We start from the raw sequence: 20,250 nt of genomic DNA, 5'->3' as shown, positions 1-20,250 counted from the left end.
AAATGCTGATGCTTGCAGGCTAGTCTAGTGCAGCGGCTCAATCCCAGGGACAGTGAGGCTGCAGTGCTGCAGGGGCCGGCAGTGGTCACGAGCTGGCTGCTCAACGAACGTATGGCACTGACTGATCAGCTCCGGCGTGCTGGTAAATTGCACTGGGAACCGACTATAGTCGGTTGCTGCGTTCAATGAATGTACATCGCCGAATATAATCGGCTCCTACGTGCTGGCAAATGGCACTGGGAAACGACTATACCCGGTTGCAGCAGTTAAAGGATTAAGAAGAGCAAAACGGAAAACAAGAGAACACTCAGCTGGAGATGTGTTACAGGGCAGCAGTCAATCAGCAGCAAGGAGAAATGAATAACGCTGTAGCGGTCCGGTGCCGCTAAGATTTATTTATTTTTATAGTGGAGATTCCAGGGACACACCCAGCCTTGACCCGACCCACACGCACTCACAAACAGAGACAAAAACAAAGCAAACCAGTAATCGAATAGGAAATAAAGAATGTAATGAAAACAACGATACCATCTCTGTTCCCCTTACGTCGATTATACATTAAATACAACAAAGCACCAACAAAACACACACAGTAAAGTCCATAAAAAACGGCAACAGATGAAATGTAGTGATGAAAATAGATAGTCCAGAGATCCGCACGTTGAACGGGAATGTAAAGATAGCTCTACCGGTAGTTCCTGAAATGGTGAAGACGGGTGGACGGGTTCAGGAGTGCACCTTTCTTCGCAGGATGGCAATGAATCCACTTACAGTTCTCAAGTACACAGGCAGACAGCAAACAATCCAGACCCCAACCACGAAATGATCCAGGACAAAATGAATAAGTACAGGTAAGCCAACAGAAGGCAGGCAGAAAGACAGGAACTTGAAACACAAATTACATCAAAACTTTTTTTTTCTTTTGGTCACCGGCCCCCTTTTTAAAAGCCACGCTGACATCCTTTGACCCCAACAGCCCCTGCACCCTCAGCAGAAGACCAATCAGAGCCACTGTAGGGACTGCTGGGAATTGCAGTTTCAAATTCTAGTAGAGTACAACGCTCTCGGATTGGCTACTTTCACCATCCAAAGCTGCATTTTCCTCTACAGTTGCTTCCTGTTCTCTCTACAGTACAGTATTGCCACAAAAAAGCCATAAAAAATTGCGAAGGATATTTGCAGTTTCCGCTAACAATTATTAGTTAGGTTGTAAGGAAAAATCTGCGAACGACTGAGGCCGCGAACCCTATACCGCGTCTTTGCGGGGGTCTACTGTATATCAAAGTGGTATGAATATACTAGGCTAAAGAACATATACCGTGAAAAATATAACCCATGAGGTCTTAGGTGTCTTGTTCCTGCTGATTAACATGGCAGGAAATATATTAAACACCTGATTCTGCAATGCATGAACAATGCAGGCTTTGTGTATATGTGTAATGATGCTAGGAGTGTATTTTCATATCACATGCTGCATTTCATTTTCAGTTAGGACAAGGTGTAAATGTACCAATCAGTAAACTGACTTTTTTCTAAAAGGATATGCTCCATGCCACAATGCTAGGAAAGTCCTGAAATGGCTTCAAAAAATGAGTGTAATCAGCTTAACCTACTGACCTACAGAGTCATTTGATTTCAATTCAAGTGAGCATCTGAGGGATAGGATTTAAAAAGCTATTTGAAGTAAAGATTCACAACCAGTTAATCTGCAACATTTGTGATCTAGTTTGAAGAAGACATGAAATAACATCCCTTAGCGATATATATAATAACTTGGTTAGTTTATGTGAGAATGATCATTTTGAGGGCAAAAGGGTGACTACTTTGGTACTAGTTAAATTGACTTAATATAGTATATAAGCATTTCATATTTCCAGTTGTTATGTATTAGATAACCAGGCTATAGGAATTCCAATCACCATACCTTCATCTGTTTCAAGTTGTGAGTCTTTATAATAGAGGCAATATTTACCTTTGGGTGAGCAGTAAGCATTTGTACAAATAAAGAAAACTAATGTATAGTGCAAGAGGCAAAGCAGAAAACTGCTAAATGAGGTAGTGATTTACATCTCCACTGTGCCGTAAAATCTCTAAGGTAATTCATTACTGAGCCACCATCACAATGCAAATAAAATGCCTGCAGGCTCTTTGCAAATGACTAGACATTAGCTATAGTTACACCTGCGTTCAGTGTGTAAAGTCTACACATTAAGCTCACAAAAACTAAGTTAATGTGTTTTTCTGAAAATTCAGAGTTTGCTAAATATTTCAGTTTCTTTAACACTGACTTATAAATTCAACACAAAAGCAAACAATATAAATACATCCCTATTAAATCTGGAATTTTCAGTTGTCATTTTTGCTTGTATTTTTAATATGTCACTGATAGAACTGTAATTCATCTCCACTTATTGGAAATAAAGCAAAAGCAAACTGTTTTAATGATTACCAACACTGGCACTCACTACCATTACAATGAAAAATCTGAAAAACTGGTTCTGGGACAGACATATATTTCAAAAAATATGAATCATCTATAATGCGGCTATTGTAACAACTGGTCAACAGAAGAGGTCATATCTCAGGCACTAAATCCCTTCCTAGAACACACAAATAATAAAAATGGTTATGCCACAGTACAGTTTTTAAACTATAGGTCAGCATTAAAGACTGATTCTATGAAAACTGATCACCAAATTTCTATGCCAGTCCCTTAAACTCCCCCTTCCACCAAACAACACATCTCAACTGGACATCAGTACGATGCAAATGGCAACATGAGCTCAATACTGATATTTCAACATAAGCATCACACAAGAGTGGGCTGAGCCCCAAAGGCTTCACTCCTTTTTTCACCAGTGAATTTCAAGATAGACAAGGCCTCCAAATGCATCAATAAATATTCTATAGAGATACAGTGCATCCGGAAAGTATTCACAGCGAATCACTTTTTCCACATTTTATGATGTTACAGCCTTATTCCAAAATTGATTAAATTCATTATTTTCCTCAGAATTCTGCACACAACACCCCATAATGACAATGTGAAAAAAGTTTACTTGAGGTTTTTGCAAATTTATTAAAAATAAAAAAAACTGAGAAATCACATGTACATAAGTATTCACAGCCTTTGCTCAATACTTTGTCGATGCACCTTTGGCAGCAATTACAGCCTCAAGTCTTTTTGAATATGATGCCACAAGCTTGGCACACCTATCCTTGGCCAGTTTCGCCCATTCCTCTTTGCAGCACCTCTCAAGCTCCATCAGGTTGGATAAGAAGCGTCGGTGCACAGCCATTTTAAGATCTCTCCAGAGATGTTCAATCGGATTCAAGTCTGGGCCACTCAAGGACATTCACCGAGTTGTCCTGAAGCCATTCCTTTGATATCTTGGCTGTGTGCTTAGGGTTGTTGTCCTACTGAAAGATGAACCGTCGTCTCAGTCTGAGGTCAAGAGCGCTCTGGAGCAGGTTTTCATCCAGGATGTCTCTGTACATTGCTGCAGTCATCTTTCCCTTTATCCTGACTAGTCTCCCAGTTCCTGCTGCTGAAAAACATCCCCACAGCATGATGCTGCCACCACCATGCTTCACTGTAGGGATGGTGCCAGGTTTCCTCCAAACGTGACGCCTGGCATTCACACCAAAGAGTTCAATCTTTGTCTCATCAGACCAGAGAATTTTCTTTCTCATGGTCTGAGAGTCCTTCAGGTGCCTTTTGGCAAACTCCAGGCGGGCTGCCATGTGCCTTTTACTAAGGAGTAGCTTCCGTCTGGCCACTCTACCATACAGGCCTGATTGGTGGATTGCTGCAGAGATGGCTGTCCTTCTGGAAGGTTCTCCTCTCTCCACAGAGGACCTCTGGAGCTCTGACAGAGTGACCATCGGGTTCTTGGTCACCTCCCTGACTAAGGCCCTTCTCCCCTGATCGCTCAGTTTAGATGGCCGGCCAGCTCTAGGAAGAGTCCTGGTGGTTTCGAACTTCTTCCACTTACAGATGATGGAGGCCACTGTGCTCATTGGGACCTTCAAAGGAGCAGAAATTTTTCTGTAACCTTCCCTAGATTTGTGCCTTGAGACAATCCTGTCTCTGAGGTCTACAGACAATTCCTTTGACTTCATGCTTGGTTTGTGCTCTGACATGAACTGTCAACTGTGGGACCTTATATAGACAGGTGTGTGCCTTTCCAAATCATGTCCAACCAACTGAATTTACCACAGGTGGACTCCAATTAAGCTGCAGAAACATCTCAGGTATGATCAGGGGAAACAGGATGCACCTGAGCTCGATTTTGAGCTTCATGGCAAAGACTGTGAATATTTATGTACATGTGCTTTCTCAATTTTTTTATTTTTAATAAATCTGCAAAAATCTCAAGTAAACTTTTTTCGCGTTGTCATTATGGGGTGTTGTGTGTAGAATTCTGAGGAAAAAAATGAATTTAATCCATTTTGGAATAAGACTGTAACATAACAAAATGTGGAAAAAGTGATGCGCTATGAATACTTTCTGGATGCACTGTACATAGAGAAAGATAGAATAGGTAGAATTTTATTTGTCCCCAGTGTGAAAATTGGCTTTTTACAGAAAAGTCTTTAAATACCACCACTGATATGAATACCCTTGTTATAATGGGATTTGAGGCTATTCTTACTGCATTGTAACTTTGGAAGTCTTTGTAAATGACCATTACTAAGTCATTCTCATTACCTTTCTCTGCTATGATGCCATTGGTGGTGTTTGGAATCACTGCCAATTTGATCAGAACTTTATCACCTTAAGAAGCATACTAAAATTTACTACACAGTGTTAATTATAGAATTATAATATAATTAATAATATAAATCATATACTGAATTAATATTATACAATACATTGTATATACAATATTATACAATTAATTAAGCCTAATCAGTCACTCAACCTGCTTGATCCCCAACCTAAAAGAGACCCTGGAAAAAGTTTCATGCAAAATAATAAGGACAGAGACACACCACCCCAATGGATTCAAAGTCCAAGGTGAGAGGCATGACAGACATAGTGTTCCCCAAAGCACAACAGTTTTTTGCAACTTCTCTAAATTAGAGTCCGATCATGCACTAGTCTGCACTACCAAAGTTTTGAGATAAACTAGGTTAAAGAAAGAAAATTTCCAAAATTTGCACAGAAAGCTTCTTAATGTACATCGTCTGATTCTAAGATTACTATGTGTTGCCCCTGAAAACATGAAATGTCTCAAAATTGTCTTATTAACTCACAATGACACTTACTTTGTCTCTTTGGTCCAACACAACAGAAATAGAACCTGTAATACACAGGATTATCTCTAGAATCTTTGGCAGATACGGACTAATCAAATGCCCCAGTTTCTGGATTACAATCTCAATACTATGAAGAAGGCTATGCTGACGACCCAATGGCAGGACTCTGGAAAGATCAACCTGGGCCATTGCAGTTTGCACAGCAGTAAGGCACGCTCCTGGAACAAAAACAAAAAAACACGATTACTCTTCCACAAAAAATAATTATACACATACACAATATATACTTATGGTGTTCCAATTTAATATTCAGCAAGAACACAACGTCTGTCAAATAATTTATGTTTTTAAGAGCATCTTTGTCTACGTAAATTTTTTTTCTTTTGCGAAAAAGGTTACTACTAGGAATGAATCTCTATCTGTATCTAGAAAAAGGTTAAAAAGGTTTTTCTGAAATATGGGGTTTCCAGTTCATAACCTATCCTTACATGTTGCTTAAACAAATATTAACAGTAAAATTGAACTTAAAAAGTTGCAAACATCTCTATGACTGTGCATCTTAAGAAAACATTAATAATCTAATAGTTCAAATGAAAATAAATACAAATACTGTAAATAAAATATTTTGATCCAAATGTTTCACTATAAATACAATAAAAAATTAAACTGAATTTAATGTGTATTTAGGGAGGGATGGTGTAGTAGTGGGGCATGTTACCACCTTACAGATCTAACATCCTGGGTTTAAGGCAAATATCTTGTTGTTGTTCACATGGAGTTAACACATTCTATATGTGTCTTGTATGAATTTTCCCTCTAGGTACTTTGTATTCTGCTTCCACATCCCCAAAACACTTGATAGTTAGATTAGCATGAAATTCCAAATTGAACCTGTATGAGTGCGACCGTGTTTACACAAGTTGTCCCTGTGATGAGTTTGGCATCCCATCTAGGGCACATTTCCTTCCTTGTGCCCAATACTATTAAGAAAGCCTTGGGACCATACAACCGTGAACTGGATTAAGGGGTTTGATAGATTATGATAAAGTGTGTTTAAAATTTAGTGAAAATGGAGCATAATGCAGTAGTTTATTGTACATTTGTTTTATTTATGCCTCAATCCCAGCAGTGTGGCATTGTACCTCACTCCTATTGTTTGCTTTGTAAGATGTGAGCAACCAAGTGACTTCCACAATGCTGCTGTAGGCTTGCTAGACTATCTGAATCATGTGGTTACCAGGGTCTTGCCAAGTACTAAAGGTATCTTTTGCAGTGCATGGTGTGTGGGCTTCTGTTACGGACTAATTTAATGTTTATCTAAAATGCAAAGTCAAACAGAACATCCAAAGAAATATTATAAATGTGCTCATTTATAAAACTTTGAATGGATTTTAGTGTGAAACACAGGAAAATGTATTCACCAAAAAACCTTGCATATGCACATATGCATATGTAATTTACCTTTATAAAATTACAATAATCTTGTAAATATGCATATGTGAACAATCCTTAAACTCCATCGGGTTACTGCCTTGAAATATCATATATGGATTATGCTAATGAACCTCACACATAAACAATCATGATGCTGCAGAATTTCACTGTCAGGTAGAGCAGCCTCTCCCCTGACACATCAAGAGACCACCACCAACATTCAAAAGTATCTGGCTGCACTCCGCAAAAGACCATGCAAGATCATTCACTGCATTGTAGCACCTCTCCTCATACTGGCACACACTGTATGATGACAGGCTTGCTGCTAAAATATATATATTACAGACCATAGGAAAAAATTAGCTTTCAGCCAGTTACCTTATCAAAACGCCAAATACCAAAAAACAGTAACAAGTCACATCTGCCTCATCACATCTGCTAAAGCTATTTTGCATCAAAATAAATAAATCACAGGTTGACCCAGATCAAAAAAGTCTTATCCTGGCATCAGAGATGGCTTGTGCTTTAATGGAATGTAACTGCTTACAGTTAATAAAAGTGGCATCATTCATGCTATGTGCCCTTATTGCAATTAGAGAGTAGTAAAGTGCTCAGATTACAGGAGGAGAAGCAGACATCGCTGCAAATTATCTTTTCAAGCTGGCAAAAAGGGGCAGCTATTATAAACTGATGAAAACCAAAAAACTTCCTCAGTGCAAATACATAGCATTGACACTCTTAAAAGTGAAATAAAAAAGAGTTTGTACACCATAATTATCACTTTTGATATGTGAATAGATTTATCATGTCAATGCACGGCTGGTATTCCTGTTTGATCAAGGGTGATGTCATTTCTCAGTTTCTCCAAAATGTTCCTAATGGATGGGTCAGAGATGCTATAAATATACAAAAGTTGTCCCGTCAAGCTCTCTTCTATAAATCCTGATGTTTGTGTGGTAAGCGGTGTATACATGTTTTATAACTCTGACCCTAGGTATGCCTATCATACAGATTATTTCAAAAAGAGTTTTGCTAAGTAGGCAGTAAAGGTTCATTGTAATGCTGGCTCATAAGAGTCCTCTCCCACAATGGTTGCTTTTTCCGGTAAGTAGGAAGAAAGGCATAGATGCCAGAGTCTAAGTAGGTAGCTGCTGTTATCTGGAACATAAACTCTTTACTTCTACAGCAGGAGATCACACAAGTACCTTAATCATACTCGGGTAGTATGTCTTTTAGAAGTAATAGCCTTTGTTGTTCACAAAATACAGACTAAGTTTAATTAAGTTGAAAAGTGTTAATTTTAAAGTTTACCCGAGTATAGTGGTCTATTTCATAGGGACAAGGTCATCCATTTTTTGGGATGTGCTGAAATGACAGCTTCAATCATTAATCTTGCTCTGCCTCTACAAGCAATATAAATGTATATAATAAAATAATACATTTCAGGTGTAACTTTATAAGTAAGGAAGTTCTGAAACCAGGGACAGTGAAGAGGTAATAATAATGACTTTACAGAATTTGCTCTAATCACACACTATACATAAATTATAAGCATTTTTTCTTTTTGACATGCTTATAGCGTTTTTCTTTGATTTGTAATTCTGAAGTTTGTGGGATTTTAACTTTGCACAATAGGTTCAAAAGCAATGGTCTAATAATGATTTGCAAGCATACGCATACTTGATCAATGGATGAAGCATAACACAAAACTACAAATTAACGAGTAATAAAATGGCTGTATACCTTACATATAACTTATAACTAAATATGACGAAAGTCACTAGGTTTCTAGAGACCTAAACCAAAAAAAAATCTTTGAAAAGAGCTAAACACTACAATTTCACAACTGGAAAAATTCAGATGCATATTTGTTTCTAAAGGAAATGCTTTAGCAATATTAATCTAGAACCAGTTCTTTTTTTGCAGAGCTTATGCATATACTGTATAACATAAAAAGCAAACTAAACAGCTTCCTAGCCAAGGCCAATACATATTACACAAGCATTTGTACATTTCTGCCTACACAGATTATTCATGTAAAACGAGCTAAGTATACAGTACAGCACAATAAGGGGATACAAAACAAATAGTGATAGTGGGGGATGGGTTTCAGGAATTAACCAATATTTTAGATGTCAAGAAATATACAATAGTAAAATACAGTGGATTCTGAAAGTACTCAGACTCCTTCTCTTGGCTGCGTACTGGTAAGAGATAAAGACAGGCTTAAATCAAATGCAGTTGCAACAAAACACAGTTTATGGTTTTATAACCTCTGTTTCAGTTGCTAGGTTATAAAACAAGTTTCACTATAGTTTCTCACTTCTGACATTGATTTGAATGCCTGACTGAGTGCAAAGTGGCCACTTCTGATGTGCTTTACAAACACCCCATCTGCATCGGCGGGCTGTCTTAACACCATTATATGCCTCCAGGCAAAGCAGTGCACTTGGGCTCCTACCTACCTAACCACTTAGCTAGTCAAAACATACATAGATTAGCATGGGGCCCCTATGCTCGTGGGGCCCCCAGGCAACTGCCCAGCGTGCCCATGCGTTAAGACGGCCATGAACACAGGCAAGCTTCAATATTCAGCCTGTGATTAAGATGTGAGGATTCAGCATTTTTGAGCTCTTTTCAGAAACAGTCTTTATATTTCATGAGGCCCTTGGAAAGGAGGAGATATATTAAATTCATAGGCCCCAAATAAAAGACAGAGCATTTGTCTTAAAAGGCCAGGGCCATATTTAAGTAAACTAGACAAACAAGTTGAAGAGAGAGAGGACTTCAAAAAACTATAAAATTAAGGGCCGCATGGATATCAATACACATATTGGATATGTTGCTGCCCTTCGTTTGCTTTCAGAATTACTGGCTGATATTCTAGCTTGTACATTTTGCTGTCACCACAGGCTTTTTCTCAGCTAGATTAATTTGGGGCAAGAACACTACTTCATTCTGAAATCCATGGTGAGATATAGTATTTTCAATATGTGACAATAATAAAAAAGAAAATAATGAAAAAAGAATGTAGTGTTTTATGTGCTTAAACTTAGTCATTATTGTATAGTGATTGTTTTATTTATATTTTTATTACATATACTAGTAATATCCAAATGATAACCCACCTTGAAAAGGTTTAAAAATATTTTTAAATATACAAAAATATGTTTGTATGTATACATTTATATCTGAGTGATTTGGTGGCATAGAGAATGCGGTTTACTCACAGTTTCAGGATACTGGTTTTGAGGCTCTGTCCAGTCTGTTGAATCACCATTTTTTCCTTTTTTTTTTTTTTTTTTTTTTTTAAAAACACAGCAAAATACAGATTTCCTCCCATCAAACTGGACTGGTATGAGTAAGTATGGGTGTGAGTGTACAGTATATACTGTAATGAATTGGAACACTATCTTATTCTGCAAGGACCGGCAATCGCTGTAAATCCATTAATACATTTCCAAATCCACATCAAATTAAGGTGTGGGGAGGCTAAAGTCTAATCAAGAAAACATTACTCTTCAAGAGGCTGGATCTGAATCTAGACCTCTGCCACCCTAAAACAGCAGCACTATTCATTGTACAGTGGAACCTCGGGTCACGACTGTAATTCGTTCCAAAACTCTGGTCACAACCCAATTTGGTCTTGACCCGAAGTAATTTCCTCCATAGGATTGTATGTAAATATAATTAATCCGTTCCGGACCGTACGAGCTGTATGTAAATATATTTTTTTAAGATTTTTAAGCGCAAAAGTAGTTAATTATACCATAGAATGCACAGTGTAATAGTAAACTAAATGTAAAAACATTGAATAACACTGACAAAACCTTGAACAGAGAAAAGGTCACGCTACAGCCTTACGAACCACTCTCTGTAAACACTTTTTTTGAATGAGTTTTAAGCACAGGGAAAACAATGAACATTTGAAAAATCCATAATTTATACAAAAACTAACCATAAACAACCAAGAAAAGTAACCTTGCCTGAGTCGAGTTCTGGCATGAAGGAAGTGAGGAGGAACTGGGTGGAGAGGAGATTACAGTTTTGAGGTAAAGTTCCTCTGCGCGATGCACGTCTGACCGAGAACAATGTACTGTACAGGGAGAGACTGAACACGTGCATAAATCACCGGCGCGTACGAACCAGAAGTGAAACGAAATAGAGCACAAGGAGTTCACAGCGAATGCACAGGTAGAGACTGAACACGTGCAGAAATCATCGCCGCGTACGAACCGGAAGGGAAACTGACTTGTTCGTCACCCGAGTGTGTGGTCGTGAACAGATGCAAAAGTTTGGCGAACTTTTTGGGCGTAACCCGATTTGTACGTGTTCCGAGACATTTGTAACCCGAGGTTCCACTGTACTATTGTGTTATAGTATACCATGACTCAAAAACTAGATTAAGCACGTTCAGAAAATAGAATGAGACAGGAAGTACTGAATTTTTATTTTTGACCCATACATTCTATTACACTTTTGTGAATTAATTATTTTTCATAGAATAGGGTGAACCACGACTGATATATTGAGATAAAAAAAAATTAACAGTCAGAAGGGTACCATGTATGCCATACAATCCATTTCCCCAAAAGCTCAAAATGAAATCTAAATCTCTTGACTAGTCTGTCTGGCTATCCACACTAACTTCTGTTTAATAACATGGCAAGTTTTCAATGATCCAAATAACGCAAAAGAGCTTTAAGAGTGATATGCCCATTTCTTTTCACTGTGGTAGGAATCAAATACTATATCCATATTAACAATACAAGATTTTTGAAGTGCATGCAACAAAAACATCTTGGATGGATTGCAAGCTGTGGTGTTAAAATCATGTTTTTGTTAATTTAATTTAGCTAGTTTTTATGCATTACTTGTTACCTCACTACTCTTCCTCAACTGTAAAAATATTTTGGTTAAAATATATTTCAGATTTCTAAAATGCTGTGTGAATCATAATGGAGGTAAAAAGAATCCACTGACCATATGAATATAAATGTTTTGCAATCACACAAATTTAATCACAGAAATAACCAGGATAAATTCATATGATGTTTCAGAGAAGGCAATAAAAAAAAATACATATATACACACAGAAAACACAAACCTTTACTGTAATTTTTCATAGGCTCAAAAAGCAGGTCAATAAATAATCCAAGTTCATCAGGTAAGGAACCAGCTAAAAAACGCATGACAATTGACATTCTTGTTCCAGCGCCTGATTTTCCCTGTGTTTTACTTCCAGTTTTACTTCTCATGCGCCCATAAAGAATTCTAAATCGCATGAAAAAGAACATGCATAAAAAAGGGAAGAAAAAGGAACCAAGACATTTGTTTAATGGCACAGAAAATCAAAAGTCATGTATCTGTTATACCCTAGCATGCTGTACATTTTTGTAAATCACTCTTATTTTGAAAATTTGCTACACCACAATATTTTTGATAATCAGTGTATTTCTTAATACAGTACATAACTATACATTTATTTAAACACTATCAATTAGAAACTTAAGGTGTTTGAGACTTTCAGTTATTACTGGCAAATATATTGAGATACATTTACATTACATTCATTTATTTTATACTGTAATTGTAACAATATATGTATAACTAGGAAAAAGCTCCTACAAAGTTGGGCCACTTATACACAACATTGAATTCTTGACAAATTTGTGGAAACAAAAATTGAAAATGTAAAGAAAATACAATTAATTGTCTTACCTCATTAGAATAGGCATAAGATGAGCCCTATCTGAAGATTTTACAATAGAATTTTCCTCAGAAATATTAAAATGGACAATAACTTCTTTAAAATGTTTATCATCCAACAGTCGTTCCAAGTGGTTACTAAGAAACAAAAAAAAAAACGGATATAAAAAGCAATGCTTGACATTAGTTAGTACCTGTATGTTAATTTAACCACATATGACCTATGGGGTTTTTGGAGTTATTGTGCCAAAACTACATACCAAAAAATAAATCCTCTTATGTAATGAATGAGCAGCAAATAGCTGAAGAGTAGTGATTACAACACTCCAAATTTTTAAAAGTATGGACTTTATAGTACATAACCAAGACATTTTATGATACACAACCCCTGAATCAGTTTTCTTTTGTGCCTCAATCTGACAGTTACCATGTACCAAGATTAGATTCCATATCCCATAGCACTGCAATATTAAACTGTCTGTCAGAAGGTATTCCCTCCCTATTCGGAAACTTTTTTTTATGTGTAAGCAATCCAGCAATGTGAGTAGTGTTATACAGCGAGATTCGATTATGGGAAGGGACTTGCGTGAAACTTCAGAGAGGCACAAGTACAGTGTAATAGTACCCACCAGTACGCTAAGAAATGTTGCAGATACTCTAAGTTGAACCTAAAAGAGCACTGCCCAGAAAACTGTAGGGAGAACATACAGCAGACAGCCCCCCGAGGATGGTAATTGAACCTATGACACTTGGACTGTAAAACTGCATGCCACAATGTTTTGAAGTTATACTAAGCAGTACTTCCCAACCAAGCATAGCAGCGAGTCCTTAAGCAAATGCATCACTCTCAACAGAGTCAAAACTGTGATCAAAATCTGATTCAAGATTTCTGTGTATTGGTAAGTCAAGCAAAATGACACATTTTATTGGCTAACTAAAAAGATTACAAGTTTTCGAAGCAGAAGGGGCCCGAGTTGCCTCAAAAGTTTGCATATTGTAATCTTTTTAGTTAGCCAATAAAAGGTGTAATTTTCCTTGACTTCCTACTACATCCATAATGGCTAACAGCCTAGTACTGCATATTGGTAAGAAAAGATGAGCTGTTACACAAGCAATTTATTTCCAGCCCTTTATGCACAGCAGTGACATGTAGTACAAATGATCAATCATAAAAAACTACACATAATTAGAAAGGTGTGAAACTCAGCTATCCAGTGTGTGGCGGACAGCCGGGACGCCCCTTCGGTATATGTTCAGTAAGAGCAGCCATGGACTTTGCAGTACCTCCCTCTGGATGCTAGATGGCAACCCCCCCCCCCGGGGTGGAGCGGTGCCTCGGTTTCCCGCAGGGTTCCATGGGAATTGGAGTTGGGTGCAGCCCTGTTGGGTCCCGTAGGCGCTGCCAGGGAGTGCTACAGCTGGGACTCCTGAGCCCTTATGGGCAGTGTTTTTGCCACACCTGGAAGTGCAGCCGGAACTCGGCAATCAAACACCTGGAGCACTTCTGGGTGGACTATAAAAGGGGCCAGCACCCACCACTCCGAGAGCCTGAGTCGGGAGGAGTAGGACTATGCTTGCCGGGAGGAGTGATGGTGCAAAGAGTAATAGTGTTTGTGTTTTGGTGTTCTGTTTAAGGACTGTGTTGTGCCTGTGGGACACAGGGAAGACGTGTCCCACAGGTGAAGAAAAATAAAAGTTTATTTAGTTTTATACGTGCCTCCGGATATGCTGTGCAAATCACATATTTTAAAAATGAATGAGAGTAGACCGCATGGAAAGCTATGATTTATTAGAAAGAAGACACCCTTGAGTATGTAAAAATATCATTAATGCTTTTGACTGACTTGTTGGTTTATTGTAACGTAAATAAACAACTTTGAAGTGGAACACCACGTGCATAGGTAGTTAAATAAATGTAATATATTGGAACTTGAAATAATATAGAGTAATTTTATTGATTGACCAAATGAACATTAACTGAATAAGTTAACATTCTTTCAAATAATGCTTACTACAATAATAATACATGAAACTAAATTTATGACATATTAACTCAAAGTGCAGTCTGTAATATATTTCTTCAAAATAAATAGTAATAAGCTTACTTGTAAGGCATAATGTGTGGATCCTTGTAAGTCATTATACATTCCAAAGCAATTTTCTGAACATCTTGATACTGATGGCAAAGCAGCTAGATATTGACAGAGATAGCCAAAATCAGTGGAAACTCCTGATGCACCACAATTTTACAAAAAGCATTATATTAAAATTCAGTATAATAAAAATCAACTTTCAAACACATTTTATGGAAAATAAGTACTTAAACCGTGTAACAAAAACTATTACAAAATAAAAGTAAAATATGCTAGTAAAATCTTTTGCAAACCATTGAACAAACTGAATATACACTGCCAAAAATCCCACTGGTTGCAAAATGTAATAATACGATCAAACATATCCTTGCTTATAAAGTGGAATCACTACAAAATTAATGAGTCTGAAACTTTGAAACTCAGAAATAAAGTACAAAAATAAGAAACGAGAAACAATTTAAACATATTTGAGAAAAGGGTTATTCATACCTCAGTGTACAACTCTTTCAGTTTTGGTTCTAAATAAAGTGCCAGAGGATTTGCAAACTTTGAAAACACTTTCAGATGAGCAATCAGCTGTCTGTAATACATAAAAGTTTTTCAGAAGGTTGTGGAAGTGCACTACAACATAAATGAGCCTATTTATTTTGATCTAATTTAATTTATTTAAACTCACACACATATACATATAGACATACACATATATACATATGATATTCACATCTAAACTGTAGAACTAACTCTTGTTTATGCCTTTTTAACTGTACAGTAAATGTATTGTAAAAAGCGAAGCGTTAATCTAAATATGCTAGATTTTATTGTAATTATTATCACTCTTGAATTTTTACATTATAGTAGAGGTTACCTTCTAAAACTCCTTTTGATTAAAGTTAAAAATTGCCAGGTATATTTTCTAATATCTGTGACACAACATGGGATGCATTATGTTAAAAGATGCTGTATACAATAAAGACTGATTTGTCTATGCCTTGCGCCCTGTGTTGGCTGGGATTGGCTCCAGCAGACCCCCGTGACCCTGTGTTAGGATGTAGTGGGTTGGACAATGACTGACTGATTTGTCTAATAAATATGTCATGAATTTTATTTTATTTTTTTTAAATAACAAAAAAACTATTTTTTTTTTTATATGTCAACTTCAGTCAACCAGAAGACATATCAGGGGACAGTCCTACTGAAATCAGAAGCTGGTTTGGATTACTGATGTAATCATGTGGAAATAGTTAAACAAGTAAGGAAGATAATAATGGCCAATGAAAGCACAGAAAGGACTTGGATACACATAATCAAAAGAATTTGGAGTCCACAAAGGAAGTGGAAGACAAGGTCAGACTTGTGAAAAATATTGTGTGGGCACATCAGATTTTTGTGGTGAGAAAATATGGAAATTAGTTTGTTCCAACCCCTAGTTGCATCAAGATTTAAGTTCAGGAAATAAAGCTTAGAGGGGGACCAATGATAGTAAAGATGGAAGTTGTGTTGAGGAGACAAAAAAAAAAAATCATCCTCTCTGTGGATGCTAGTGCCTAGCAGTATGTAAGGTAGAGGAACGCAAATTGAAGTGTAATTATTTAACCATGTTAAGCCTTGATAATGGTCACAGAACAATTTGTTGTTACTGTGTCAACCAAACGACCTAAAACATTTTAATTTTGACATCAGACTTGGTCTAACACTGCTTTAACACTGTATTTATTGTATGAGTTGTTATTCTAAAAGATATTTGTGATGATGCTTTGCTTCTGAGCAAATATCACGCAGTTTAAGAGTATAATATTCATAATAGCATGACAAGGGTTTTAGAAAAATGTAACGATTAATGGTGTAACTTAGGAATGCTTTGTCCTTTTATTGCATTGTAATATCTAGCTGAAGCATACTTTTGTGATCTTGTAATGAATAGGCAGGCTCAGAAAATGGATGGATTGCAAACAAATGTAGGTCATATTACCAAAATTACACAAGTGCATTTAAAATATTTTTGTAATATGCTTAAGTAATTTTCATTAAATAAGATCATTTTAACTCATGTAAAATAGCTTTTAATGTTGTTCTAGATAAGCTTCTTCATATCATTTAGTGAGCAGCATATTCATTATTTCAATAATATACAGACAAAAATATTTCAGTTAAAGTCTATTTTAAAAAACTCAACTAAAGGTGAATAACAGGACATAGATTGCAAATACAAGATGTTTGCATGTTAAAGATTAGGCAAGCAATGCTACCTCCATTATTCAAGCACAAATATTTAAATGTCAACACTAGAACAGTAAAGTGCCCAGCCAAAAAATGCAGGAACAAAGGTTGTCTGTAAACATTCTTAAGGAAATGTAATGGTGTAGACATTTTAGAAAGAAGAAGTAATAGCTATGGGGTTACCAGGTCAAAGTTAATATGGTTACAATGAAATCCATTAACACCTGCAAAGTAAATCTTTGACATCATTTTGTGTATTAACTGCCTCATTAATTCAAAGTCACACCATTATTTTGACTATTCCCCAAATCATTACCAGTATAGCACTTTCACACAAACATTATGCACAAACTTACTTTGATGCTGCCCTTCTTGTTCTTTTTCTCCCTGGACACTCTGTGTCATCATCTGAACCATTTTCTTCATCCATCTTAATGTTATCTTCATGGTCCTTATCACTTTTTTTTCTTAAATTCTGTGTTGGAGCTACCATGAGGTCAGCTGGGTAATATTCATTTCTGCAAAAAAAAGTAAATTTAAAATTTAATATATTTATACTTTAAATTACAGATCAAAGCTTTACCCATCAAAGAACAGTATACATAGTAGTTGTGGACAAAATAATGTATTTTGTATATGGGGAAAAAAATGTACATTTATTTTGGAAAAAATTAAGTAATTAATTAAAAAATGTACTGTATGCAATTAATCATATAGTGTTTTTAATATTATATTTAAAAAGTATATAGTACTATATACAGTGATCCCTCGCTATATCGCGCTTCGCCTTTCGCGGCTTCACTCCATCACGGATTTTATATGTAAGCATATTTAAATATATATCGCGGATTTTTCGCTGCTTCGTGGGTTTCTGCGGACAATGGGTCTTTTAATTTCTGGTACATGCTTCCTCAGTTGGTTTGCCCAGTTGATTTCATACAAGGGACGCTATTGGCAGATGGCTGAGAAGCTACCCAACTTACTTTCTCTCTTTCTCTCTCTCTCTTGCGCTGACGTAGGGGGGTGTGAGCAGGGGGGCTGTGTGCAGCTGCTTCCTGAAGGACATGCTGCACGGTGCTTCGCATACTTAAAAGCTCAAGGGCACGTATTGATTTTTGACTTTGTTTTTCTGTGGCTCTCTCTCTCTCTCTCTTCCTGCTCCTGACAGAGGGGGTGTGAGCTGCCGCCTTCAACAGCTTTGTATCGGCGGTGCTTCGCATACTTAAAAGCCAAAAAGCCCTATTGATTTTTTTTTTGACTGCTTGCTTTGCACTCCTTTGAAAAGGAAGATATGTTTGCATTCTTTTAATTGTGAGACAGAACTGTCATCTCTGTCTTGTCATGGAGCACAGTTTAAACTTTTGAAAAAGAGACAAATGTTTGTTTGCAGTGTTTGAATAACGTTCCTGTCTCTCTACAACCTCCTGTGTTTCTGCGCAAATCTGTGACCCAAGCATGACATTCTAAAAATAACCATATAAACATATGGTTTCTACTTCGCGGATTTTCCTATTTCGCGGGTGGCTCTGGAACGCAACCCCCGCGATGGAGGAGGGATTACTGTATATTGTTTATTTAAATATTTCCAAAACAACGTTATTTCTTTACAGGTCTGTAGTGATCAAGAGCTTATCATAGCAGTACTATGTTAAAGCCAGGCCTCATTCCTGAATGGGAGGACAGCAACACACACATGCTCTCTCACTCTCACTCAATCACATACTCATTCTTACTGAGTGAATTTAGAATTGTCAATCTAACCTGTGACAAGTAATCTGCATTATCCAGATAAAATCAATGGGAACAGGCTGAGAATATGTGCATATGTGCATAATCCATACAAAAAGTACCAAGTCTGGAGTTCGAACCCAGGTATCTATGGCTGTGATAAACTGCCAGTGACCAAGTAGACAAACTTATGCAATTGAGGCAATCTTGTATTTGATTCCAAGAAAAAAGAAAGAAAGAAAAAAAAAATAATACATGTAATACATGCAGACATAAAACATATGTAAACTGACAAATCAGAAAATATTAGCAGCATACTAAGAAATTTATGTAAATGTATATACTTTAGCCCTGGTCTTGTAAAGGTTGCCTCCATTGCAAATTAACAAAACCCTATTTGTGTATTAACTGCCTCATTAATTCAAAGTCACACCGTGTGACTGTAGTAACACCGTGCTGTGTAGTAACCTAACCTATCTCTCTCTCATTCTTCCTAGGGCACGAAGCGGAAGCGGAAGCAGAAACAGAAGCGGACAATGGCCGATAGTGAGGTGAATCGCGTTGAAATTGTAGTCGAGGAACTCCAGGCACTCGATGAACAGATTCAGAAACTTCTGTCCAGACGAAGATACCTCAGAGATCTGAAGGCTCGGCTGTTGGATAAACCGTCCTCGCCATCTGTTATCAGCGTAACATCAACCCCGCGTTTGCCGCTCAAGTCACCTTCACCCCCGCGCCTCGTAGGAGCAACACCGATGGTGACCTCGGTGTATTTCAGCAATGCAGGCGGGGGTTCAAGGCCAGAACACCTCCATCGGCACAGGCAAGCATCGTAACGCAGAACCGGTTTGACCCTCTAAGCGTCCCCAGTTCGCCTTCAGCTCCTGGTGATGTAATAGTGGTAGGTGATTCTATTGTTAGGAACCTCAATATCACTTGCCCTAATAGAAAATCTTTTGTTTCTTGTTTTCCCGGTGCTCGTGTCCAAGATGTGACGAGACGTGCGCCGGTGATCTACAAGAACAGGGCAGTTGGAGCAATTGTTTTACATGCTGGTGTAAACGACATAAGGCACTGACAGTCCGAGATCCTCAAGGCAGACTTCACTGCATTAATTAAAGACACAAAGGAGAGGACCCCATCGGCAAAGATCTTCATCTCGTCAGACGATCAAACGAGTACTACAGTCGTCTGCTTGGTTTAAACAACTGGCTGCAGGGCTTCTGCAAGAATCAAGACATCGGTTTCATCAACAACTGGGACCTCTTTTGGGAAAGACCGCATTTTTTTCAAACGAGATGGCCTGCATCCGAATAGCTTCGGCGCCCGGGTCCTCTCCGAAAACATATCCAAGGTAATTCGTTTATCCTGACTATCTCTACTTTTAACCCCTTCCGAAATGCCACTCCTGTGCTTGGTCATGATAATTGTTTAATAAAATCTTCCATAAAAGTGCACAACATAAATACTGTAATAACTAATCTTAATGCACATAGAAAATCTAGGTAATACGGCATAAACACCAATAATTTAATTAAAGTTACTACTTTAGATGAACAATGTATTAAAACTATAAAAACATATCATAGATTAAACAAAAAATACACGCAGAGCGGCGCTAATAAAAATAACTTAATTCCTGTTCCATATATCAATAACGCACATAGTATTCATCTCTGCTCCTCCGAAACATTGAATATGGCACTATTAAATATTAGAGCTTTAACTAACAAGACGTTTTTTATCAACGATCTTATTAGTGATAAAAAAATAGATTTTATTGCACTAAGTGAAACGTGGCTTAGCT

At 37.2% G+C, this 20,250-nt stretch overlaps 1 protein-coding gene across 2 annotated transcripts in view; it reads right to left on the bottom strand.

Annotated features, from left to right (window-relative positions):
* Positions 1-20,250, bottom strand: part of utp20 (UTP20 small subunit processome component) — a 154,666-nt gene that overhangs the window by 78,381 nt on the left and 56,035 nt on the right. The window contains exons 22-27 of one of the 2 annotated variants that reach the window (XM_051928458.1): positions 17,072-17,233; positions 14,988-15,078; positions 14,511-14,596; positions 12,418-12,543; positions 11,804-11,970; positions 5,272-5,480 (exon numbers count right to left, since the gene is read on the bottom strand). In XM_051928458.1, coding sequence (XP_051784418.1) covers positions 5,272-5,480; positions 11,804-11,970; positions 12,418-12,543; positions 14,511-14,596; positions 14,988-15,078; positions 17,072-17,233 — 841 coding nt within the window. The remainder of the gene's footprint in view (positions 1-5,271; positions 5,481-11,803; positions 11,971-12,417; positions 12,544-14,510; positions 14,597-14,987; positions 15,079-17,071; positions 17,234-20,250) is intronic. The other variant, XM_051928462.1, reaches the window with a different exon arrangement.

This window comes from Erpetoichthys calabaricus, chromosome 1 (genome assembly GCF_900747795.2).
Source record: "Erpetoichthys calabaricus chromosome 1, fErpCal1.3, whole genome shotgun sequence".
NCBI lineage: Eukaryota > Metazoa > Chordata > Cladistia > Polypteriformes > Polypteridae > Erpetoichthys > Erpetoichthys calabaricus.
This window is presented reverse-complemented; position numbering and strand designations above follow the sequence as displayed.